Genomic DNA, 26,284 nt, shown 5'->3' with positions numbered 1-26,284 from the left:
GCTTGAGTAAGAAGAACTACTGAGAAACACAAAATAAGTAATATGAGCCGTGCCATGAGAAAACCAACATAGTGGGTTTGCGACCAGCATGGATCCAGACCAGCCTGCGCATCCGCGCAGTCTGGTCAGGCTCCATGCTGTTCGCTTTTAAAGCCTATTGGAATTGAAGAAACTGTTAGCGAACAGCATGGATCCTGACCAGACTGCGCGGATGCGCAGGCTGGTCTGGATCCATGCTGGTCGCACACCCACTATGTTGGTTTTCCCATGGCACGGCTCATATAATTGTGTGGCCTCAGGGAATTCAGTCTGAACCTGAACTAGATTTCTGAGACAAATATTCTGAAAAAAAGTTTTATGAAGACCAGGAAGAAAATGTGGCCTCTAGTGTGTAAAACAAGGCTTCCCTATTTATTGGCCTAGTGATCTAGTTTTTTATTCCAGATGAGCCAGTAAAGAACTCATCCAAAATTTTATTCAAGGTAATCTTCTGACAAAGATTTATTAAGATAGGGTCAAAATTGTGTCCTCTAGAGAATTAATAGTCAAACTGTTGATGACAAATGATGATGGCACTGGACGACAGACACAGGGCAATCACGGTAGCTCACCTTGAGTATATTATGTTCTGGTGAGCTAAAAATGGATGAACGTCAATGCATTTTATGTTTGAGTACTCTGTCAATGGTTATTTTTAATGTTTAGTCTAAGCTTACATTTTGAAAAGAAAATTCAAACAACATCAAATCATAGAAAGAAAGGGTTGTTTCAAATGAAAATTGAACAGCATATAAAACATTGTATTTTACTCTACAAAACAATTTTCAGTGTACTGGTATATTACTATATACATTGAATTCCGGAAAAGGACTGCATAAAGGGGCCATAGTTTAGGACAGTTCAATGCCTTTAAAAACTTACCATTTTCAAAGAACTGTTACATATGTTTGTTTTGATGCATTTGCAATGAATAATGTCTCAGTGTTGAAATTTCACATAACTAGGTGGAACATACTTTTCAGCAATTGTTTACTTTTATTTCTTTACAAATGGCATTCGTTTTTAAAGGGGGACAACTTTTTTAGAATATTTAAAGTATCCATCATACGGGACAGTATGGCAAAACAAGTAATGGTCAGGTAGGTTGTTGGTAAAGATGTTGTTTGTTTATCAAATACTTCTGTGTTTTGATGATATACTCCTTATCCTTAAATATTGAAAGTGCTGCTTTTTTTCACAGACTGTCCCAAACTCCAACGCAGTTATCTCCCTTGCCGCTTCGCTCATTGATCACTGCCACCACAACGTTCACGTGACCATGGTTCATCATGTGATGATCGGTTTAAAATTTAACTTATATTTTAATATGATATACCAAACTTTTGACAATAACATATCTTGGCCAGCAGGAAAATATTCAAAAGCCTCCATCTGTTTTGGCTTGGGTCAAATGGTAGCATTATAATAGTGAACGGCATCAAAGATTAACGTCGACATACTCGTTTGTTTACTTCTAGTTTGGTTTCAGGACACTTACTGGTCGTGTAAATTAATACCTATTTTCATTCAGAATCATAATTTTTTCCATTATGGAACATTCGCCTGTGCTAAAAGAAGTGTAAACTTAGAAAACAATGGGGAAAAAATAACTAAATAATTATATATCTTATAGAAGTCCACTTAGCTGAATTTTAGATAAAAACATTGTGTTGGCAGTGATCAATGAGCGAAGCAGCAAGGGAGATCACTGCATTGGAGTTTGAGATTGTCCACAGCTTTGCACCTCAACAAAATCAAAGCCTCTGCATACATACTAATTTTAATAACAAACATTACTTACTAATTTTAAATACATGTCCTCCCAGGTTGGGAATAGAGTCATTTTCAAATATCGTTTGGCAATATATACTTTACTGATCAAGATGTTTAAATATTCAACTGAAATGATTACTTCGCAAGTCCCATATCTCCAAGTTTAACCTCCCAATTCTCTGACAGAAACACATTCGGTGTCTTAACATCTCTGTGTATGATTGTCTTCCGATGTAAATACTGAAAGAAACATAAGCAAGTTCATTTCAGGAATATTGACAATTCACAACCCATATTCAAGCAAAAATTTGTAAGAAAAGAAAGTTCAGCAATTAATTTCTTGCTAAATGTCAATAATCAAGTTTAAACCTGCTGTCCTCCAGATTTATAGTTAGAACATGTTTTCATCAGTAAGTAATTACAATAAAAAGAAAATGCAAAGTGATTCCATGCATTCTAAAACCCTTTTATCTGTAAAAACAATCTTTTAATCAATACAATATGCAGAAAACTCTCAAAAGTGAAAATTTTATGAAAATAGAATGAATTTAGCTGTACTTAAACAATACTGGTTTATCATGATTTATAGAATGAATTTAGTTGACTTAAACAATACTTGGTTATCATTTTTGAGCAAAGGCTCTTAGTCATTAGACTTGACATACCTTCTTATATTGGTGAATGTTTGTGCCAGTTTACTTGAATATCCATTTTTGTATGTTATAGACTGGATCGACAAGAAAAATTGAAAGACCTTGACCTTTTAGCTAGAAATGTAGGTATTGCATGCAATACATTGTTTAGTTATGGTAATTGTTTGTGCCAAGGTACCTGAATATTCACCAATTCATACAAATGTAATAGACTGTCCAAGAAAAATGATGTTCTTAAAAGTATGACCTTGACCTTAAAGGTACGGCTATGGGTCTTTAATGCTTCAAGCTGCCTTCTTATGGTGAATGTTTGTGCCAAGTTATTTGAATATACGTGCATGCATAAAAAAGTTACAGAGCAGTTGAAGTCAAGCCCCAGAAGTATAGGACAAACACTTACCTGTAAAGCACAAGTAATTTGTCTGAACCATTCTGTAAGTCGATCTTCTTCAAGTTTCTTCCCCTTTCGTTTCTCAAGAAATTCCGACAGGTCTCCATTTGAACAGAATTCAGTAACAATACAAAGTGCTCCATCACTTTCGAATGAATCAGTATACCGTAGAACGTTGTTGTGATTAAGTTCCTTCAGCAGATTGGCTTCTTTTACTGCAAGTTCTTTCTCTTCTTCAGGCGATGTACGCAAGTCAATTATTTTCATAGCATACTGAAATTGTTTATAAGTTTTTTGTGCTATAACATGGCATTAATATAATTTGCTTAAGATATTCATTCTCACATAGCAGACGTCTACCCCGGTTTCCATCTCAGAACCATATCAAACCTCTGACGTATGAGAATGAAGATCTCAAATATATATAAAATGAAATAATATACAATACATAGGTCATCACCTACCTGACCTTGATACTTCAAAATCTTGATGTATCAGTTAATTCTCAAAGTTTGACCCAAAGAAAGGTTGATAACAAGAGTTGTTAGAGGAGACAACATGCTCAACTACTTGGAACTAGAGCTATCACCATAGTCACTTATACCCTAGCTGAGGAAACAAAACATTCCTGAAGATAATTTCAAATATGTGATGAAAATTGGGGAGTATGGGAACTCCAAATCTTCGTTCATCCCAGAAAAAAATGACACACACATATATCTACAAATAATGGAGTCTGTCAAATATGATGCAGGTGTTGGTGTGGATCTCAACATTAACCAGAAATTATAAGTATAACGGTGTCATAGTTCATATAATATTTCTGCCAGAGTTATAGCCCTTGTGATGTAGTTGATGATGTGGAACACTTTTAAAGTTCCATCAGGCTTTATATTCAAATCAGATGTACTAGTTAGCTGTTATACATTCGAAACTTTAAAAATAAAAATTAAAAATGATATATTATAGTCTACGAGCTTGTCTATGTAGCAACCAAATGGTAGTATTTTCACAAATATTTCAAGGAAGATACATGTACTGTTGAAAGACATGAATGAATGTTTAAAATTTCATACAAGATTTTCAAAGAACACTGGGACAACATATTAATAATCTGTAAATGTGTCTTGGTTGGAATAAGTTGATGAGTCATTTTTTAGCTCACCTGTCACATAGTGACAGGGTGAGCTTTTGTGGTCGCCCTTCGTACGTCCGTCTGTCCTTCCACAATTTTTTGTGAACAAGATAAAGACCACATTTTGCAAGCAATTTTGATCAAACTGGTACAAAACTTGTATTGGCATGATATCTCAGTTTCTTTCGAAACCTGGCCAGATCCCATCATGGGTTCTAGAGTTATTGGCCCTTAAAGGGCCAGAATTTGCTATTTTTGTGTGTCAACAATTTCTTGTCTGCATGATAGTGGTTTCATTTCTGATTTTATTTTAACCAAACTTGCACACAACTTGTATCACCATAAGGTCTTGGTTCCATTCTTGAACTGGCCAGATTCCATTATGGGTTCCAGAGTTCCTGAAAGGGCCCAAATTAGCTATTTTGACCATGTCTGCACAATAGCAGCTTCATTTACTACTTGATTTTAACCAAACTTGCACACAACTTGTATCACCATAAGATCTCGATTCCTTTTTATACGCCCGAAGGGACATACTATGTTATCGCCTTGGTGTCCGTCTGTCTGTATGTCTGTTGGTTAGCAATTTCCCTTCTGCTCTGTAACTCTTGAACCCCTTGAAGGATTTCAAAGAAACCTGACACAAATGTTCACCTCATCAAAACGATGTGCAGAGCGCATGTTTCGGATGGCTCACTTCAAGGTCAAGGTCACACTTAGGGGTCAAAGGTCATATGTTTTGTGTGTATATTGCTCTGCATTTGGGTCGATTGCAGTGCTCTTGTTTTTATTTGACAGATCCTTCTTTAGTTCACTTACAATAATTTTTTTAATTACTTCCCTTTTATGTTACTATAAATAGCTTATTTAGTAACTTTTTTATTACTGGCCGTAGGGAAAAACCAAGACCACTTTTCTGCAGTACAACATGGATGGTACCTCCAATTTTTGATTGATCTTGATCATGATTTTTTGACCTTCTTGTCCTCAAGTGCAATTATAACAGGTGAGCGATATAGGGCCATTTTGGCCCTCTTGTTTAAAGATTCCTCTAAATATTCAGGCTAGAATTATAACAAATACTAGCTGAATTAACATTTTACCATGCAATTATGGCCTTCTATAAAAAGTATGTGTTTTAAAGGTGGTCAATCACATTTAATCAACATTTAATGACATTTTTTACTTTTTGTATATTCTGGTAGAGAATTATTTAAGGAACAAAAAGACCGATTACATAGAGTTAGATTCCTATTTGAAATGTATATTTTATTATTTTTATAAAATTTTGTAATTACTCCCCTTTAATATGAAAGTATAATAAAAAGCTGGGTATTTCTTTTTATTTCGATACAATGTCTAGTTTTACATTTGCATTTGATAGACATATCAACTATTGAACAATCTGAACCAAAATGCAAGTTTTAAAGCTGTGTGTAGCTTCTGAATTCATTTATTTCCAATCTATCTTGGTTGCGCAACCAAGATAGGCAAAGGGAGGTAATAATATTTTTTCAAACTTGCGTTTCTAATGAATTCCATCTAAATACATAATTTTTAATGCAAGTATTTCACAAATATATTACAATATGTCTAATATTTATACATTTCCTTAGGCAAAGTATGTTTATCAAATTTATACTTATGATAAAATAACTCTATCTTGGTTGGGCAACCAGGATAGGAAAACGAAATTTTAAAAATACCTCCAGTGAAAATCTAATTTGTATTAAGTGTTAAGTGAACATAAATGAGTGTAAATGATCAGATGCTAAAGTTTCGAACAAATCCGTTACATGGCCAAAATCTGATTATCCACCTTTAATCATGTTTATTAGTATTACATAAGCTCATTTGTATGACAATTTGTGCACTAATTCTATAGACAAAAATACGATTTCTGAAAATTAGTGTGCAGCCCGCTACATAGATCTACATGTAATAATTAATTTAGACGTCAAGCTACGCCAGTGGTCAGTTCTTTATTAATCTTTTTATGACCTTAAAAAGACGGTAGATTGACAAACATTGCAACATAATTTGTCGGCCAAAAAAACCTACTTTCGCTTTCAACTTTCGTTTTACATACATCTCTACATAGTGCCAAGAATATCCTCTTGCGTCCCAGAATAACGGTATTTTAACTCCCCACCTTCCTACTAAATTAGACTAACATTTAAAGTACAGTTTAATAGATCTATATAAATCTATTGTACCTGTTTGTTGTCTTCCTGACCTTTAACCAGGTACACTTTACCAAAAGCCCCTTCCCCCAATGTCCTCTCCAAAACAAACTCGTCCGACGTCGACATTCTTTTCACATGCTATAAATATTTATCAGAATTTCTGTTATAGAAGCTATATCACTGACATAAAATCCCGTACTTTTCTTTTCTTGTTTAATTCTTCCGGTTTGCTTTAAGTCGAAAATAGGTTTAAACTTGTATAAAACTTGTATACAAGTTAAAGTTACAACCTTTAACCTTCTAGGGAGAAGTCGTTGTAAATAACTATAAATATTATAATAATAGATCTACACTATAGTCTTAATGAAAACAGTAATGATAAATTAGATCTTATGAAAGTAAATTAAGTAAGTTGGCAATATACAAATTACGCGATATGTGTACAGTAACTCCAACGCAGCGAAGCGGTAAGGGAGATAGATGCGTTGGCGTTTGTAATGACCCAGCTATCGCCCTGCATTCCAGCAAATATGGTGGCTGATTTGTGCCATTTCGTTATTTCGTTCTGTCGCAGCGACACAACGATAAACGCTGAACGACGCCATGTCGAATGTCGGCCCGTCGAACGTCGCCCCACCGAAAGTCTTTACGGCGCCCGGCCAAACGTCGTCGCCCCAACAAAGAGCTATAAAAATAAATATTATTATACCTTTTTGGCCCCAACAAACATCGCCCTGTCGAATGTTGCCCCTGCCGAATGTCCATCGCCGATTGTGGATCCGACAATGTCAGCCACCATAAGCAAAGTAATTTAAAAGGCAGATGTATCGAACCCCTTGTTTACAGATAGAAGCTTAAATGAAAGTAATATTTGCAGTGCTAGACAAGGTTGCCAGCCTATAATATTATTTGACGATGTCACTAAACCAAAGCCATATTACTTGAATCAGATTTTGTTTCTTATTTTCATAACTGTTAACTGTTGGATTTACAATTCAAAATATTTATTTGATGTGCCACGATTTGAATAAACGGCGCGATGATTCAACACGTGTCATTGTATTCGATCGATGAAACGCATGCAACAGTTTATTTCTGTTTCCCTTCTGTAATCATTCTGAGTAGTGAGAGTACGCCTCCTAACAAAAATGCTATGCTGAAATATTATATTTTCTAGTTCATTTTTCCATATTCATGCATTGTCCCTAATCAAGGTTTTCATTGATTTTTTTTTTAAAAAAAAAATCGAGCTAAAAACTCTCCGCAAATCAGCCAGATGGCTTCTTCGCCGCTTAGTGAAAAAAAGTTGACATTCGCTTAGGGCCACGCAGTCTTAAAAGCCCGGCTATGGCGATCATAACCGATGTTCTGTTAATCTTTTTAATAATCGCTTCGAAATTTCAAGAACTAATACAACCAGGAAGTGGATTGCCGTAGTTGCAACGACGCAGATAAACTATTTATGTTTATTGTAAAATTGTTTATTTCAAAATGGCTACAGGTGACGATGAACAGTTTGAAGTTAAGGGACTGATTGGTGAAGGTGCTTTCGGGAAAGTTTTTCTGCTGGAAAAGCCGTCTTCTGGGGAACAGGTATATTACTATGTCATCTGGTGACTGGGTCATCAAACCGAAAGTAAATGTGTTATTTAGTCACTCAAAAGCAATTTATATTCCATATTTCATGTACTATAATGCCCAATCGTTTAGACCGTGTGTTTGTGCTTCATCACTCAAGAAGAACGATGTGGCCGGCTGCAATAATTTAAAGTATAATCTCGACCATACGGAGTTCATTTAGGAAGTAAATTTATAGCCTAATGGTAGGAGGTCGCAAAGTAACTGGAACATACACACGCGCACGCACACACGAACGTATGAATGCACGAAGACTATCAGCCGAATGACATCAATACATGTATATTTCAGTTAGCCTTAAAGATGTGCCAACTTGCTGGCAGACATCCAAAAGAAATTGAGCAGACGGTTCAAGAAGTTAAACTTCTGGCGTCACTGCAACACGAGTACATACTGAAATATGTCGAGGCATCCCTTGAAGAAGGCAAGTTGATGATCATCACGGAATATTGTCCCAATGGCGACCTCCAAGCGTACCTTGCTGAACATGCCGGAACCGTCATGGAAGAACGCCGACTGGTGGAGTGGATTCGTCAAATAACAAGCGCGCTTCAGGTAAAACTTTGTCCCCGTCATTTGAGTAGAGCATTGGTTTAAAGAGGATAAATGTAGACCAACGCCCTCTGTAGCAGGTTGAGAAAACGTATAGCTACGTAGGCCGGAAGTCGAACTCGTGGCTCTGACGGTCTACCACAACTTACACACCTTATTCATATTAAACTAGGAATACAGGATCGGAATGTGACATACTTTTCTTCTTAATCGAGATCCATCGTCGACGAATTTTTACGGACACACAAAAAATACTGTGATGCATGAATTTCTCATGAACTATATCTTTAAGCGCCATATTGGCGCCCCGCATTGGGTGCAAAATGTTACATGGTTTAAAAAGAATGTGCAGTCAGACCGGGACTGTAACCCAAAGTCACGGTATATCGCTTCCATTGGCTTCTAGCTGAGCTACAAGTAGCTACAAAATTATTCAAATATAAGCATTTTATTAGCGATATGTAACGTGACAGTAATAACGTATTTATACAACGCCCCCTCGATAGTAGTGTCAATAATTATATTTCATAATACTATATGTATATGTATGAAATTTCTAACCCATTTAGAAAAATTATGTGACATATACAAATTTCAACTAGATGGAATAATGCTATGATATCGTTTTATGTATTGTACTACCTAAACAGCAGAGTTTACAAAAAAAGCAAATTTCGTTATAAGATAGGCAAATCATGACAAAACAAGTTAAGTTCTTTATGTTGGAAACACATTTGACCACAGATCAGGGAAACAGTATCCACACATCTGCTCCTTACACGTTGAATAAAAGGTAAAACATTACCCAGTAATATTGTGACTTTTTAGAGGTTGAAAAATGAGTTTTGTGATATATTGCAGCATTCAGTGTTTTGTAACTTTTCCATATGTTCTAAACAACAGATTTGTCTAGATGACTAAAATTTCATAAACCTACTATAAGTATTATTAAATATATTGTCAAAAAAATCGAATGGGCATTTGTAGTTTCAAGCGATTCATATTTTTTTTGCAGTACCTCCATGGGCTACCAAATCCTGTCATACACCGAGATCTGAAAGCTGCCAACATATTCTTCGATGCTAAATGGAACACCAAACTCGGCGATTTCGGTATAGCTAGGTAAACTGTCCTTTCCCTAATATTTTCTATAGACAATGAAGTCAAAGACAACAGCCGTGACCTCAAACATGTCTGCCAGTACCTCATTGATGTATCTTATGCCCGTGCTTGTTATTATGGGATGCCGGTGGATACCTTGGTAGCTCAATGTTCACTGTAAGGATTTCGAAATCAATATCAGGACAGTCAGTCAGTGTTTAAGTTTAATTATGGTCCATCCGCCCTTTTGGACACAATGGAGCATATAAATGCCCCGTAGAGTTATAGACCGCTCAATATCAGGCCCTGTAGGTCTCTAGTGACAATGCATGTCCAAATATTAATGTCTATGTCTCTAAATCTGCGGTTAATGTCAAGATCTCTAGATTTCTGAAGTGAGTATCTAGATCCAATTAGTCAGTGTCCAGATCTCAATGACCATTTTTTCCAGATCTCACGGTCTGAGCCGTCAATATCCATTTCTCAAAGATCAATCTTAAAATCGAAATAGTCAATGTCAAGACATCAGTGTCTGGTGGTCTAAGTCGTCAAAGTCCAGATCTCAGTGAAAAATGTAAAGCTGTTAAATATATCAAATGGCCATTGTTCAGTGAAATATTTTATCTTTAGGTATTTACTTCAAATTGAGAAAATCCTCACCAATGTATTTCATCTAGTAACAGCCAACTGTTAAAAAACTTCCAGTTTTTAGCGGCTGTACACATGTATACTGTGTTAACAGTGTATACAATGTCTACTATTTTAATGTTTTCAGGTATGAAATTTAAGTCTAATATACCTTTAAGACCTGAACCGTCAATGTCCGGACCTCAGTGAAAATTGTAAAGATCTTAAAATCTAAGTCGTCAGTGTCAAGACTTCAGTGAAAAATGTAAAGATCTTAAGATCTAATTCGCCAATGCCCAGGCCTCAATGAAAAATGTAAAGATCTTAAGATCTAATTCGTCAAGTCCAGACCTCATTGAAAAATGTAAAGATCTTCAGATCTAAGTCGTCAGAGCCCAGATCTCAGTAATGAAAAATGTAAAGATCTTCAGATCTTTATCGTCACTGCATAGACCTCAGTGAAAAATGTAAAGATCTTAAGATCTAGGTTCTAGGTCGTCAGTGTTCAGACCTAAATAAAAAATATAAAGATCTTAAGATCTAAGTTGTCAAAATCCAGACCTCATTGAGAAATGTAGAAATCTCAGAATCTAAGTGGTCAGTGTCCAGATCTCAGTGTTCATTGTAGAGATCTCTATCTCTTTAGTGGTCAATTGGCACATCTCAGTGATCAGTGTAGAGATCTCTAGGTACAAGTGATCTATGTACGGCTCTCTAGATCCGTGAGGTTAGTGTCTATATCTCTTGAATATCTACATCCTGCAGATCTTCGTGTGTAGATATTTCCAGAATGTTATTGATTTTAATTGAAGAGACGGAGGTTCGATCATACAGCCCTTGCTTTGGTAGTCCGACGTCTCACTACTTGACCACAAATCCACTCCTGTGGATGAACGTCTCCAATCGCTCCAATCATATATCTTTAGGAGAACCGCATACAAAAATGAACTGAAGTTGCAAGGTTTGTGGGATGAATTAGTATTATACTTGTGTCGGTGCAAAAAGCACGCACGTAGGAAATATCCACAGGCAGGTATTTTGATTAAACAAAAATTAAAAACACGTATTTCTTAGGCTACTTCGTATTACGTTTTACTACTTATTCTTACTATTTCGGTGGTGTGGAACTTATGTTCGTTTTGTCTCATGTATGTGCATTGTTCATCAAACTTGTCAAAAAGGGAAAATTTGTGCTAAAAACCATCTCTACGTCGACTATTTATATTCATGGAAATGATGTATTCAGAGAACACTGGTACCTGATAACACAGGCTGACTACGAAACCAGGGGTCGTGAGTTCGAGCTCCTGATCCTCGAACTAAAGTTACTAACATTCAAAGAAGAGTCCCGCTTTACACCTGGCACGCTTAAGAACTCGGGATACTTCTGGAATTTAGACATTGCTGTGTTCCATTTGGTTATGTTCTGTTATTTGCTGTCGTATTTAGGGTACTCCAGTCAGCGAGCGACTTGGCGATGACACAGTGTGGAACACCTATGTACATGAGTCCAGAAGTGTTCGCTGGAATACCGTACTCGGATAAGGTAAATTGTCCAAAGAATTACTTTTGTTTAGGTGACAAAAGCTTACATACGAACAAAGTTTACAAACTTTCACTATTAAGGTAGTTCTGCACGTTGGAAACATATTGTTCTAAAGTGTATAATTTTATTAAGCCATTTATTATTCAATGCATCTTTATTTCCAAAAGAAATTAGGCAATAAAAAGATAGGGTTATGTGCCTGATTTTTTAAAATCCAATTTGAAAGCTTTGGTCCTCCGGTCGATTTTCACAATGGCCTTCTATAGGTAAGTCGCACTTTTGATGATATTTTCGCGCATAGAAGAAGTTCAAGAATACAGATTTTAATATATATCTTAACCTATTATATACGGCCAAATAAAATGTATCGGTTCGTATTCGCGACATAATAAAATGTCCCAAATTTTATGATAAGGTATAACTCATTTTCATATTACTTACCCTTTCTGTTGTCATGTAATAGATGATCTCTTACGATAAATATTCTGATCAATGTGCATAACGGTAAATATATAAGCAATATACACATATAAAGTAATGTATATAATTGACAAATGGCCAAAGAAAAGATTTTAAAATCAGATGGTCGTTCTATATGAATATGTTAATGGCAACCAGTGAGTAATTTTATCAAAAGGGCAACGTTATACCTTTCAAAAGACGAAATTAGATACTAAAACGCTTGACACTGTAAACTGTTTTGCCGAGTTAGTATCTACTATTGAATTATTAGTGCATTTCTGCACGTAGCAAGATTTATTTCTTGGCTATATAAATTGAATATATGTAAAGGATTTATGAATGATGCCTTTTTAAAAATTTCTTTTAACTGAGTGAAATTCATATATAGAAGTTTCACGTTTGAACCTTTAGGCCGGATGTATTTATTACACCAATATGTTGTATGTTTTAAGTTGTTACGTTATGCACATGCCGGTTTTATAGAAGAATGACTTACTTAATACTTACAATATTATAATGTAATGGAAAATTGGCACACGTTAAAAGGGTCCATCTTACAAAACTACGTCATGTTGAGAAATAACGTTTACAGTAGTTTAGCTTACATGAAATGATTTTTCTTAAACAGAAAACAGATATGTGTTACGATGTTGCCAAAAAGAGTTCGAAAATTTCAATCCAATGGTCGTTTTTAGCCTGACTATTCCCATTAATGATATGCTGCATGTTTTACTCCGCAGACTGACATCTACTCCCTGGGTATTATGATGTATGAGATGGCACACATGGACAAGGAAGCTATACTTCCACAGATGATCTTGTTCAAAATCGTCCACCAAACGGTACTGTATACAATCAGTTTCAATATAGTTTACAGTAGCTTCGTATGGGTTTTTATTTTGTTTGGGTAATATAAAGGGAGAATTTGGTCATATAGTAAACAAGAAATAAAACCCCTCTCATTACCGTAGAAAAAAATTCTATTGTGACTACCATAGTTTAGACAGTATACATTGTTCCTGTGGGGTTTTTTTTTCAGGTATCCATTTACAGGCGATAATGTCAAGTTATAAAATCAACAATATTACATACGATTGTTGTCTACAATTACATGACAAATTAAAGTTAACAAAACAAACTTTCCAGTATATTTACATGCATTTCCAAATTTTATTCAACACTTATATCTCACAGCATTGTAATATGTGATGAAATACTAATAATATTTAAAAAATACAGTGCTATAGAATAACACCAAGTTAAAGGTCCATTACTAAGGGAAAGTGAGTTGGCAATATGTTTCATAGCCAGTGCATAGACTTCTGCAAGACACTAAATAATGAAGATTGGCAGGTCAAAATTTACAGAAGGTCTTTGGAACTCAAAGAAATGTATGTGTATTATGTTGAAATTTCAATGAATCGACAGAATGACCCCCCAGAGCTTTTTAACTTTCTTCATACTTCATAGAAAAATAATTGTACATATACTGCGATTCATTTCGAATTTCTACATACCAACTTTCATTTTCGAATAAAATGAAATAGTTTCTGTGCTTTTTAAAAGAAATTAAAATGTTCACTTTCCTTAGTATTGGACCTTTAAATTAACAATCATAAAAGTGCTGTAAACTTGTTAACTTAGGTCGATTTTTATCATCTTTTTTTCTCTTCAAAAATAGCATTGACGTCAATGGAATGTCAGAAATTTCAAAATTTGCTCATGTTTTTCACGGATATACATGTGTACAATGGTGTGTGAAACTTTGAACTGCTAGATAAAGATTTGAAACTGAATATGCAAGTTTCATGAATGCTAGTACGATAGAAAAAAATCAATATTGTTCACAAAAACACGAGAAATACATATAAGTTTACATGGATAAAATCATTTTGTGAATTAGCTTTGCAAAAATGCAAATGAAAATATGCTTTCCTTAATTAAGTTTATTTGACTGCGAGTTTTTTTTGTAAACCATAAGAAGTAAGTTCGTGATCAAAGAAGCTTAAACTGGAAAGGTAAAATAAGTCGAAATGACGTCGATAAAAATGCCAGGTCTATACATATATCATTTTGTTTATCAAATACTAGACATCAAGGCCTTCGAGTAGTTTCTGCCTGACTAATCAGAATTCGGGTGCCACGAGGTCGCCAGCTCGAGTGGATAGGTAGCTCTGAGCATCAGAACGATTGCAAATCAGGCGATGAACCATTTCAAGAACTTGATTATTTTCTCCCTTACATATTCATTGAAATATTTGGATAAAACAGTAGGCACTCTTATCGCATCTCGACAGTTTTTATCGCTGAATATATATATAGTTTGATCATTTTCTTTGTTTATTTGGTAGTCATATCGAGTCATGTTAGAATAAAGATTTTGAAAAAAGTTGAGGCAATAAGAGAAGTCGCTGCCAGTAATCTCAGTTCGGTGTATTTCCAGTTACCGACGATGCCAACGGATTACAGCCGAGGAGTTACCGACTTATTAACGCTGATGATAAACAAAGACCCTCAACAACGTCCATCAGCGGCACAGATACTCCGCCATGACATCTTCAAAACTACAAAGAAACCTCCTCCTATTGTAAGATAATTTCGTCATAGTTCTAGCTTATAACTTAATTAGTTATGGAGGCATAAAATTAAAACATCATGCTTTTTGATGAAAATCAAAATTTGTTCATGTTTTCATAGTTTGAACATGGACGAACGTGAGGTATATTGAGTTAGTTGGTGGATTTTGGAGTGGACGTGGGTATGGCTTCTCGGACAGAAGGAAACAGATTAGTAGTTTCCTGGTGAAATTAGTAGCATTTCGAACTGTTTCCATTTTAAACAAACCATAAGTATTGTATGACGATTCTCCATCAGCAGCTCGAACTGTTTCCACTTTAAACATACCATAAGTATTAGAATGACGGTTCTCCATGAGCAGCTCGAACTGTTTCCAATTTAAAGAACCCATAAGTTTTTGTATGACAGTTCTCCGACAGCAACTCGAACTGTTTCCATTTTAATCAAACTATAAGTTTTTGAATGATATTCTCCGACAGCAGCTCGAACTGTTTCCATTTTAAACAAACCATAAGTATTTGAATGATATTCTCCGACAGCAGCTCGATTTATTTCTATTTTAAACAAACCATAAGTATTTGTATGACGATTTTCCGACTGCAGCTCGAACTGTTTCCATTTCAAACAAACCATAAGTACATGTATTTGGATGACGGTTCTCTGACAGCAGCTCGAACTGTTTCCATTTTAAACAAACCATAAGTACATGTATTTGGATGACGGTTCTCTGACAGCAGCTCGAACTGTTTCCATTTTAAACAAACCATAAGTATTTGTATGACGGTTCTCCGACAGCAGCTCGAACTGTTTCCATTTTAAACAAACCATAAGTACATGTATTTGGATGACGGTTCTCTGACAGCAGCTCGAACTGTTTCCATTTTAAACAAACCATAAGTATTTGTATGACGGTTCTCCGACAGCAGCTCGAACTGTTTCCATTTTAAACAAACCATAAGTATTTGTATGACGATTCTCCGACAGCAGCTCGAACTGTTTTTATTCTAAACAAGCCATAAGTATTTGAATGATATTCTCTGACAGCGGCTCGAACTGTTTCCACTTTAAACAAACCGTAAGTATTGTATGCCGGTTCTCCACCAGCAGCTCGAACTGTTTACACTTTAAACAAACCATAAGTATTAGAATGACTGTTCTCCATCAGCAGCTCGAACTGAACTGTTTCCACTTTAGAAAACCTGTAAGTATTGTATGACAGTTTCCACCAGCAGGGCGACTTTTTCCGTATTAAACAAACCATAAGTATTAGAATGACGCTTCTCCGACAACAGCTCAAACTGTTTCCACTTTAAACAAAGCATAAATGCATGTGTTTGGATGACGGTTCTCCGACTGCAGCTCAGACTGTTTCCACTTTAAACAAAACATAAGTACATGTATTTGTATGACGGTTCTCCACCAGCATTTCGAACTGTTTCCATTTTAAACAAACCATAAGTACTTGTATGACGGTTCTCCGACAGCAGCTCGAACTGTTTCCACTTTAAACAAACTATAAGTATTAGAATGACGGTTCTCCATGAGCAGCTCGAACTGGTTCTATTTTAAAGAAACCATAAGTTTTTGTATGACAGTTCTCCAACAGCAGCTCGAACAGTTTCCATTTTAAACAAACCATAAGTATTTGAATGATATTCTCCGACAGCAGTTCGATTTCTCTCTATTTTAAACAAGCCATAAGTATTTGTATGACGATTTTCCGACTGCAGCTCGAACTGTTTCCATTTTAAACAAACCATAAGTATTTGAATAATATTCTCCGACAGCAGTTCGATTTCTTTCTATTTTAAACAAGCCATAAGTATTTGTATGACGATTTTCCGACTGCAACTCGAACTGTTTCTATTTCAAACAAATCATAAGTATTTGGATGACGGTTCTCCGACAGCAGCTCGAACCGTTTCCATTTTAAACAAACAATAAGCATTTGTATGACGATTCACCGCAGTGCTGAACTGTTTCCATTTTAAACGAACCATAAGTTATTGAATGATTTCTCCGACAGCAGCTTGAACTGTTTCCACTTTAAACAAACTATATATGTATGGACGGTTTTCCACAGCATCTCGAACTGTTTACACTTAAAACAAACAAATAAGTATTGTATGACGGTTCTCCACCAGCAGGTCGACTTTTTTCCGTTTTAAACAAACCATAAGTATTAGAATGACGGTTCTCCGATAGCAGCTCAGACTGTTTCCACTTTAAACAAAACATAAGTATTATTTGTATGACGGTTCTCACCAGCATTCGAACTGTTTCAATTTTAAACGAAACCATAAGTATTGTATGACGTTCTCCGACAGCAGCTCGAACTGTTTCCACTTTAAACAAACTGTAAGTATTAGGATGACGGTTCTCCATCAGCAGCTCGAACTGGTTCCATTTAAAAAAAACATAAGTTTTTTGTATGACATTTCCGACAGCAGCTCGAACTGTTTCCATTTAAACAAACCATACTATTTGATGATATTCTCGACAGCAGTCGATTTTTCATTTTTAAACAAGTCATAAGTATTTGTATGACGGTTTCCGACTGCAGCTCGAACTGTTTCTATTTAAACAACATCATAAGTATTTGGATGACGGTTCTCCGACAGCAGCTCGAACTGTTTCCATTTTAAACAAACAATAAGTATTTGGATGACGATTCACCGACAGTAGCTTGAACTGTTTCCATTTTAAACGAACCATAAGTATATTTGAATGATATTCTCCGACAGCAGCTTGAACTGTTTCCACATTAAACAAACCGTAAGTATTGTATGACGGTTCTCCACCAGCAGCTCGAACTGTTTACACTTAAAAACAACAACATAAGTATTGTATGACGGTTCTCCACCAGCAGCTCGAACTGTTTTCACTTAAAAACAACAACATAAGTATCGTATGACGGTTCTCCACCAGCAGGCGACTTTTTCCGTTTAACAACCAAGTATTAATACGTTCTCACAACTCAAACGTTCACTTAAACAACATAATCATTTGATGACGGTTCTCCGACTGCAGCTCAGACTGTTTCCACTTTAAACAAAACTGAGTACATGTATTTGGATGACGGTTCTCCGACAGCAGCTCAAACTGTTTCCATTTTAAACAAACCATAAGTATTTTAATGATATTCTCCGACAGCAGCTCGAACTGTTTCCATTTAAAACAAACCATAAGTATTTGTATGACGATTCTCCGACAGCAGCTCGAACTATTTCCACTTTAAAATCAGCATAAGCATTTGAATGACGTTTCTCCACCTCCAAGTCTTCTTACGTGGAATGTTTGGTCAATCTAGTTTTAGTGGTTTGAACGCCGGTTTTAACGGAGGATTATTTAAGGATTGTTTGCAATGTAACTTTCAAAGAGGATGGATCTGGATCAATAATTCATATTCCGGTAGTCAACATTTATGTTTTTAAAATAGCCAAAAAAAACAACAACTTTTATCACATCCCTTTGATTTGTAGTTTACGCATATTGAATGACTTGTCAGAGCCATTGCCCGAGATTCGAAGGACCGAAGGCAAATATTTTGGATATACAGACACTAAATAGGAAAATGGCATAATGACGGATTCAAATAGTTCTGAGCCATTTTCCTTATTTCATTGCACTGTTTTGCTGAAATCACACGACAGATCTCTGCTTGGCATTTAGGTAGCATTTTCACAATGAAATAATAACATTACAGAATTTATCATGGAAACATAGGTCATACTTCGGGGTCTCATTTTCGAGCTGATTTTTCAGTCTGTTTGTTTGACAGAAATAAAAAAAAATTGCATCAAACATGGCCCCCACTTTTCTTTTGGTTCAGCACTGACAATATTCTTCAAGAAAAAGTAAGTTACAGACATTTAAAGTGGGTTGTGTTGACGTGTGCTGCAGCCACTGGATGTCAGTTTTATATAGAATAAAGAAAAAACAGCTATTTAGTGTGTTTATGCCTTTAATTTCACCTGGTGGTTTCCTTCACCATGAAAATCCGGACAGTCCCATATGACCTATGCTTGTGTCGGTGCGACGTTAAAGGAACTGGTCTCCAGATTTTGGCTAAAAATGATCTTTCTTTATTTTTTTATTATTTTTTTTTTTTGTTTCTGAACTGTCTTAAAAATGCAAAGTCAAGAAAAAAAAATGCCCAAGTTGAGAATCGAATCCGGGTCCAGTAAACATTTTCCTGCGGTTTTTACCGCTATACGACAGAGGAATTACTTTATAATTAAGGCGGTTTACCTCCAATACCCTGTTACAAACACTATTTAATTCTGAATTTAAAAAAAAAATAGTAAAAACAACTAATTCTTATGTGTTTACATAACTTATAATATATCAGTAAGTAAGTTTCAATGCCTTCTTAAGAAATATAGCAATACTGTTCTGATATCTAAAATATTTCTCTCTTTTTTTGTCGTATGATCTGGAGGTCAGTGCCTTTAAATCCAACAAAAAATAGACCCGTCATATAGCACAAACTATGGACCGGCGAATTATATAAGGAGTCTTATAAAAATGATAGACACCTCTGTCTGTTTTACATTTCAAAAGTCAACGATGCAGTCATTAACAGGCTTTATTAGATATCCCCCCCCCCCCCCCCCCCACACACACACACACATACACCCTCCCACACACACACACACACCGCCACCTCTAATTAGCTTGTTTAATCATCCAAGTATATCTCTTTTCAAAAATAGAAAAACAATGAGTCAATATTTTGTTACACATGAAAATTGAATCAAAGAGCTCACATGGAGCGATACTACGACAATTGTCGTTGAGATGTTGTCACATTTTACAGTTTAGACATGATCTATACTGTAACGTCTGTCACTTCATATTGAACTGCATATAGTTAAAGGCGCAAATACATTAGCTTCGCGCTGAGGCGACGGTTTCAGGAGTGTACTATTTTACAGCCTTCCCGAAGGAAAAGTAACTTGGATGATGTTGACGACGAGGACAAGGAGGATGATGGCATGAAAACCATTCTTGGTACCCTGACTCAGCTTTATCATCCTGATGGTCAGAGAACATTGGGTGGTGGAGCGGCAAAGATGCTGAAAACCAGTGGTGAAGTTGATAATGGCAGACCAAATATGCAGACAGATGACGAATATGAAGATAATCCCGTCATGCATCTTGTCAAGAGGACGCTGGCTGATATGGTATGCTATATATTCTCTCAGAATATCAGTTGCTCATATATCGGTATATGATTCGTAAACATTTTCTTCGCGCTTATTTACTTTCAAAATACTTGTTACTTAGTTTGAATTTGTAAAATGCAAGACAAGCTAGTATTTTTAATATGATGTGGAATTATAAAGTGTTGTTTTGTTTTTCATGTCTAGGGTCATGATCAAACGCAAATTCAAGGTAAGCTAGTTTTATCTTGTTATTAATTCTGTTTCATATCTCCTAGCATGATAAGTTTACTACTCAGGCAACTTGCTGAGTAAGCACTATTATTTAAATAACACGTGGAAGTGAGGGTGTTATTGATATTGTCCACCCGAAAACTGTAGTAATCGGCGAGGGTATTAATACAATTTTAGGGTTGACAATATCCGACATGTGTTATTTATTTTATTATACTGAAGCAACTATTGAGTGCGAAGCGCAAAGGAAACCTCTGCGCATGTGTTATTAAAATTATTACCTGGGGATTATTCGAAAACGCGGATCTGCATGAGAGACATTAAAATTAATACATTTTGAGAGATATGGACTCTACATTAGGTGTTTTACATGAGGTATAATAAAATGATATAGTAACCAAAAACAATTGGTTTATTACCATAAAATATATCGTACTTAAGTCTTTTCTATTACTGACAAATTGCAAAATGTGTCGGTTGACTCTTGCAAGTTACCCCAGTTACCCAAACCAGTGTAACTGGGCAATATTTCTTAGGTAAATTAAAAACAACAAAAATTACTTTGTTATGTTTGTCCGATAGTACTTGGTCAACATTTTAATTTGATTGTCTTCAGGTCATTCAGTACTGGAAAGACAAGTGGAAATGCTGAAAGTGTAAGTATAGTTTACATCGCAACCGAAATAAATGTTCGCATAAAATAGTGAATACAAATGTAATTGTTTTCAATACGAATTTTTCCCTTTTACTATTTCAGATAGTTTTCCCGATAGCTTTAAGTATTTAAGGGAAAATGGTTTATCTGCGTCTACTTTTTCTTCAATATTATACCGAGCAGAATCTGATGTCACCAACTAATTTTCTAAATGAGATAATTTAGTGCACAGCATACACACTGATTTCTACCCTACATAATAAGTGATGCATGTTGTCGGTTTTTAATAAATGGAGATAATTTATGATATTATATTCAAAATTTCTATTAGAAAATTACACCATGATAACATTATTTATGCAAGGGTAAAAAATAGGGAAAATCTAAACTAAACTTACAGTATACAGCCGTTTACTATAATGAATACAGAAAACTCAAAATCGCTCTTAAAAATATTGCAACATTTTAAATAATGGTGTATTCAGACATAGTATTTTTTACGAATGTTGTGTTCTCTCTTTGTATACAAGAATTATAATATTCTTTAGGAACATCTATATGCTGTATTTAATAATAATATTCATATATGGTACCATTGCAACAAAGAACCCATTAAAATACCGTCGTTAGAAGTCCAGCTTTACCTTTTCAAGTCCCTTTATTTTGAAATAATTTGAATTAAGTGAATATTAAGGTAGTAAGGACAGAAACTCTATTTTCAGTTGTTTAATTCTTGCCATACTAGTTTGACCGTGCTTGATGCCTCAGTAAATTTCCAGCCTAGCTCGACCAAGCTTATAGCGTCTGGAACGTAGATTTACATCCTATAGCTCGACCAAGCTTATAGCGTCTGGAACGTAGATTTACATCCTATAGCTCGACCAAGCTTATAGCGTCTGGAACGTAGATTTACATCCTATAGCTCGACCAAGCTTATAGCCTCAGGAACGTAGATTTCCATCCTGGCTTGAGCAAACTTAATGCCTCAGTAGATTTCCAGCCTACCTCGACGAAGCTTATAGCCTCAGGAACGTAGATTTCCATCCTAGCCCGACCAAGCTTAAAGCCTCAGGAACGTAGATTTCCATCCTTGTTCGACCATGCTTATTGTCTCAGGAACGTAGATTTCCAGCCTAGCTCGATCAAGCTTAAAGCCTCAGGGACGTAGAGTTCCATCCTTGTTTGACCAAGCTTATAGCCTCAGGAACGTAGATTTCCATCCTTGCTTGACCAAGCTTATAACCTCTGGAACGTAGAGTTCCATCCTTGTTCGACATGCTTATAGTCTCAGGAACGTAGATTACCATCCTAGTTCGACCAAGCTTATAGTCTTAGGAACGTAGATAGATTTCGTCCAAGTTTATAGCACCAGGAGGATAGATTCTCTTTCTAGTTCTGCCAAACTCGTAGATTTCCTTCCTAGTTCGGCCATGCTAATAGCCTTAAGAACGTAGATTCCATTCCATGTTCGACACACTGATAACTTCATAAACTGGTCGGTCAAGCTAACAAACAGGAACGTAGATTCTCTTTCTAGTTCGGCCAAGCCTAAAATCGCAAAAATGTTATTCTGCTAAGCTAATAGGTATATGAACGCAGGTTCTGTTTCTTTTTCTGCCAAGCTATTTGCCTCTGAAACGTAGATACCTTCCTGGATAATCCAAGCTAACAGCCAGAGGAACTAAGATTCTCCTTCTTCTTTGATTCAAGCTCCATAATACTACATTGCACTACAAATACGGATTATGGCAGACCAGTCCTTGCTGAATTGTATGAATGTCATTACCTATTGTTAAATGTTTATATTCTTGTAGATATTCCTCATTGGCAATATTCAAATCGATGATCCTTTTACATTCGTATTAGTTAAGTGCTCTCCGTTCGTACTTATATAGAATAAAAATCACTGTGAAGATGCGAAGGAAGATGCAAACGAGGCGAGGCGTGGTGTTCTAAATGAACAATAATTATGTAAAACCTTTGTAGAACGAAAATGAGTCTTCACATTCTAATTTAAACGTTCTTGTTCCAGAAAGGTATAATAAAGCACAATTAGATGTCAAAATATAAATTAAATATAAAATGTAAAAGAAGGTGCTTGAAAGTAAGAAGGTGAAACGAGTATTAACGAGAACATGTAACAAATCAAAGCCCTAAAAGGACTGTAGGGAAGCGTAGCTGAACCCGTCTGCATTTTAATCGAGAAGCCAGGCAAGAAAAGATTCCATCATTTTGCAATATTCCACTAAATGCTTCCAGGTTTTTTTTAACTCATTGAACCCAAAAGTAATCCACATCCAGACCAAAGTCAGTAAAGGTTTCTCAAATCATAATATTTGACTTGACTCCAGATCTAATAGGGAACCAATGTCTGTATGTATGAAGTCTGATCATCAGTAAAAGCAGACGAAGGCCTTAAAGGTCGCTTTGACCTCGACACAAAAATCAAAAGGGGTTGTTTATGTCTTTGGCAAAGTTCTAAGAGAATCAAACAGACTAGACTGAAAGCATGTTCGACAGTCATGGCAGGATCTTCCAAATTGAGATGTCAATATATTAACCAAGAGAACAAACAGAGAAAATGTTAAAATATTTATTTTCTAGACTGTGTAACAAATTTTTAAAAATCTTACAAACCTGTGTAACAAATTTTTAAAGATCTTACAAAACTATGTAACACATTTTTAAAAATCTTACAAGAAAACAAAGTGAGATTAAAAACTCAGTATGTTGAAGGCCCAATATTTTCTACATGTCAAGAAATCCAACTAATTCACTTAATAGTACTCTGTGTGCACTTGAAAATAATTGGGCCAGACTAGCAGCATGTCAACAAAATACCACAAGAGGGTTGGCAAGACTAGCATCATATCAGTAATATATAAGAAAAGGGTCCGAATGGCATTTTTAATTATAAGTGACTACTAACTTTTGCAAATACATCATAAAAATATATATCCGTTATTTTCAGGTTATAAAGATTGGTGCTACCGACGACTTGTATTTTAACAGATTAATTGATATAGTTTTCCGTGTGTCATTCGCCTTGGTCACATGACAAATATTTACCACATAATTAAAGTAGTTCAATGCGTAGACAAAAAATAATACATTTATAAAATTTAGAAGTGTATCCGATCAAAACCACGTTTTTTAATTTAGAAATTAAAATAAAGTGTTCACATTTATTGCATATCCATAATAAATTGCATCGATCTGTTTACTCTCAAATATTTCAATTTCTCGTAAGTATTGAACTACTTTTACGGCGCATGCATGGAGAAAGGTAGCGCTGAACCGGAACCATGTGTTCTTGGTCTTGGTCATGTGATATATATTTACGTCGTAAAGTAGTACAACGCGTAGGCAATGTTCTTTACAAGAACTTATAATCCTTGCTATATTTTTTATTTACAAACCATAAGTGTTCACATTTATTGCATATGCTAAATAAATGGTATCGATCTGTTTACATTCAGACCCTTGAATTTCATAGAAGTACTGAACTACTTTTATAGCGTATGTATGAAGAAAGGAAGGCTACGCTTCCCAAAAATGTGATACTTCACGTTTACAATATAGCAACATTTGGCTTGCCATATTAAGTAAACCGAAAATACGTGTCTTCTGGACGCATTATGGTCAAAACCAACAGGATGCTTTGGGTTTTGACCTTGCACAAGATGTTGTAACTTTAATGCTTGATCCCATTTCAGATATTGTCTTCACTGTTTGGACAACAACATGAGCTTGTTCAAGCGTGCCTGCGAGGCCCTGGATAAAAGTCACAGTGAGGATGAAATAGAGGTAAACTATAATTTTGTCCATACTTCACTTTGTCATAACGAAAAAGAGGCGTCCTTGTAAAACCACCAACCTTTCGCTAACACAACTAAATGGCTTCTTCGGATGGATGACAGTTTGACTGCCATAGCATGGCTCGAAACCGTAATGACGAACCTGTCTTCCTTTAAACACACACTTTACTCTTAAGCCTCTCAAATTTGGCATGTTGCGCTGAAAAGAACATACTAGTACTCCTGTTTTCGATGTTTTGGTTTTAGCAAAAAAAAAAAAATACTGTCTTAAATTGGAAATGATATATTTGTATTTGAGATTCACCTTTAAACGAAGCAAGCTACACGAAATTGTGCGAATAGTGTCGTGTCTTGAGACCTTTCAATGTGTTCTTTTAACGCATTGACGTGTCTTAGTATGGCTGTGAGTAATATATATTTACTGATTAAAAGCATTATACGTAACCAATTTCATGCGATAACCGCATCTTTTCATCTTGCCGGGATCTGACATTGTTGGTGAATTTATACGTAGTCCTTACAATATCAATTTTTGGTTGAGCTTGGAGCCTTTTCGATATCGGGATACACACAGAATAGTGAAACAACGGACGTCATATTAATTGTATCTAAATTTTCCATTCTAATTCATATGTAGGACTACAAACACAAGAGGTTTTCTTCAGACATAATGTTTTGATCATTACTTTTTTTTTATTTCAGGAAACGCTGATTCGTATACTCGGGCATGAGAAATATGGACTGTGTGGGGTGCAGTTGCTTCATTACAAGAACTTTACATTCAATCTCCGATCTTAGACTGAAACCATATTAATTCATTTTATATGTTTTACGATTGGTAGAAACTAGCATACATGTGCATTAGTAGATGGTTGTGATTGTTCGTACATTTTTACAAGAATTCTTGTGCAAGTTACCTGTTGCGGTCCTCTGTCGTACGTACATCCGTTACGTACATCCATTCAGGGAAAAGAGAGATCGTGTTTGTCTACAAATCCGGTGTATTTTCTATCTTTAGAACTGACAGTGATCGGGTGGGCAAAAGCCGATCGTCCTTGTATTTTTGGAAAAAAATGATGTTTTCCTAACGGTCTATTTGTTAAAACACAAATTAAATCAATGATTTTTTTGAAAAGGTTATAAAACAAGCAATTTATTAATTACATTTAATTGTTATTCCGAAATAAAATGAATTAATTATGAACGCTTAACTTACAGTGTTTTTCCAAAAGTTTTTAACATCACTATGCCGCTTTTAAAATTAGGCCTATGTCATTTAAAACGGTTATTCACTGAAAAAAGATATTTGAATACGACAACATGAAAATTGTAAGTATTTCAAATCTTTTTGAATTTTGAATATCCATAAATGAGCAAAAAAGTTATTAAAAATTAAGAATTCCGATCCCATATGCAAACGATTTAAAAACATTTGTTTTGCCCACCACCAGATAAACATATGTTAACGCGTGACGTCACGGCGATCTTGGTGGAAGCTGATAAAATTTTATTTATATTGGTGTTCTTTGGATATTTTTTCCATAATTGTTTAAATCGTCCGCAGGGCCACAAGAGCTAAAGATAAAAATCTTCAATCGAACTATCTATACTCAACGCGAATGCTCTCTTGTAGCTTTGATCGTTATCTTCCGTAAATTTACGTCCATCATCGAAATTTAGAAGTGGGGGGGGGGGGGGGGGGGGGGGGGGGGGCATAGACCTTGTTTTCAAT

General features: G+C 35.5%; 2 protein-coding genes across 2 annotated transcripts in view; one reads left to right on the top strand and one right to left on the bottom strand.

Moving 5' to 3' along the window:
- The window catches only part of LOC123529350 (serine/threonine-protein kinase Nek1-like), a 49,579-nt gene extending 42,976 nt beyond the window's left edge, over positions 1 to 6,603 (bottom strand). The window contains exons 1-3 of the mRNA XM_045309662.2: positions 6,208 to 6,603; positions 2,866 to 3,129; positions 1,952 to 2,052 (exon numbers count right to left, since the gene is read on the bottom strand). Coding sequence (XP_045165597.1) covers positions 1,952 to 2,052; positions 2,866 to 3,129; positions 6,208 to 6,303 — 461 coding nt within the window. The 5' untranslated portion in view covers positions 6,304 to 6,603. The remainder of the gene's footprint in view (positions 1 to 1,951; positions 2,053 to 2,865; positions 3,130 to 6,207) is intronic.
- Positions 6,604 to 7,582: 979 nt separating this feature from the next.
- On the top strand, positions 7,583 to 25,763 carry LOC123529351 (uncharacterized). The gene is made up of 11 exons (XM_045309663.2): positions 7,583 to 7,770; positions 8,107 to 8,370; positions 9,383 to 9,489; positions 11,545 to 11,641; positions 12,844 to 12,945; positions 14,547 to 14,690; positions 19,618 to 19,866; positions 20,053 to 20,077; positions 20,696 to 20,735; positions 24,451 to 24,541; positions 25,255 to 25,763. Exons 1-11 carry the CDS (start codon positions 7,669 to 7,671, stop codon positions 25,348 to 25,350), a joined length of 1,317 nt encoding a protein of 438 aa, XP_045165598.2. The 5' UTR covers positions 7,583 to 7,668; the 3' UTR covers positions 25,351 to 25,763.
- The last annotated feature ends 521 nt before the right edge of the window (positions 25,764 to 26,284 follow it).

This window comes from Mercenaria mercenaria, chromosome 13 (assembly GCF_021730395.1).
Source record: "Mercenaria mercenaria strain notata chromosome 13, MADL_Memer_1, whole genome shotgun sequence".
NCBI lineage: Eukaryota > Metazoa > Mollusca > Bivalvia > Venerida > Veneridae > Mercenaria > Mercenaria mercenaria.
This window is presented reverse-complemented; position numbering and strand designations above follow the sequence as displayed.

Bases quoted from the DNA above. Each gene is read 5' to 3' on its own strand.
- LOC123529351 (XM_045309663.2), top strand. From the start codon at position 7,669: ATGGCTACAGGTGACGATGAACAGTTTGAAGTTAAGGGACTGATTGGT. The intron at 8,371-9,382 runs GTAAAACTTTGT...TTTTTTTTGCAG, and splicing joins AAATAACAAGCGCGCTTCAG to TACCTCCATGGGCTACCAAA. The intron at 24,542-25,254 runs GTAAACTATAAT...TTTTTATTTCAG, and splicing joins ACAGTGAGGATGAAATAGAG to GAAACGCTGATTCGTATACT.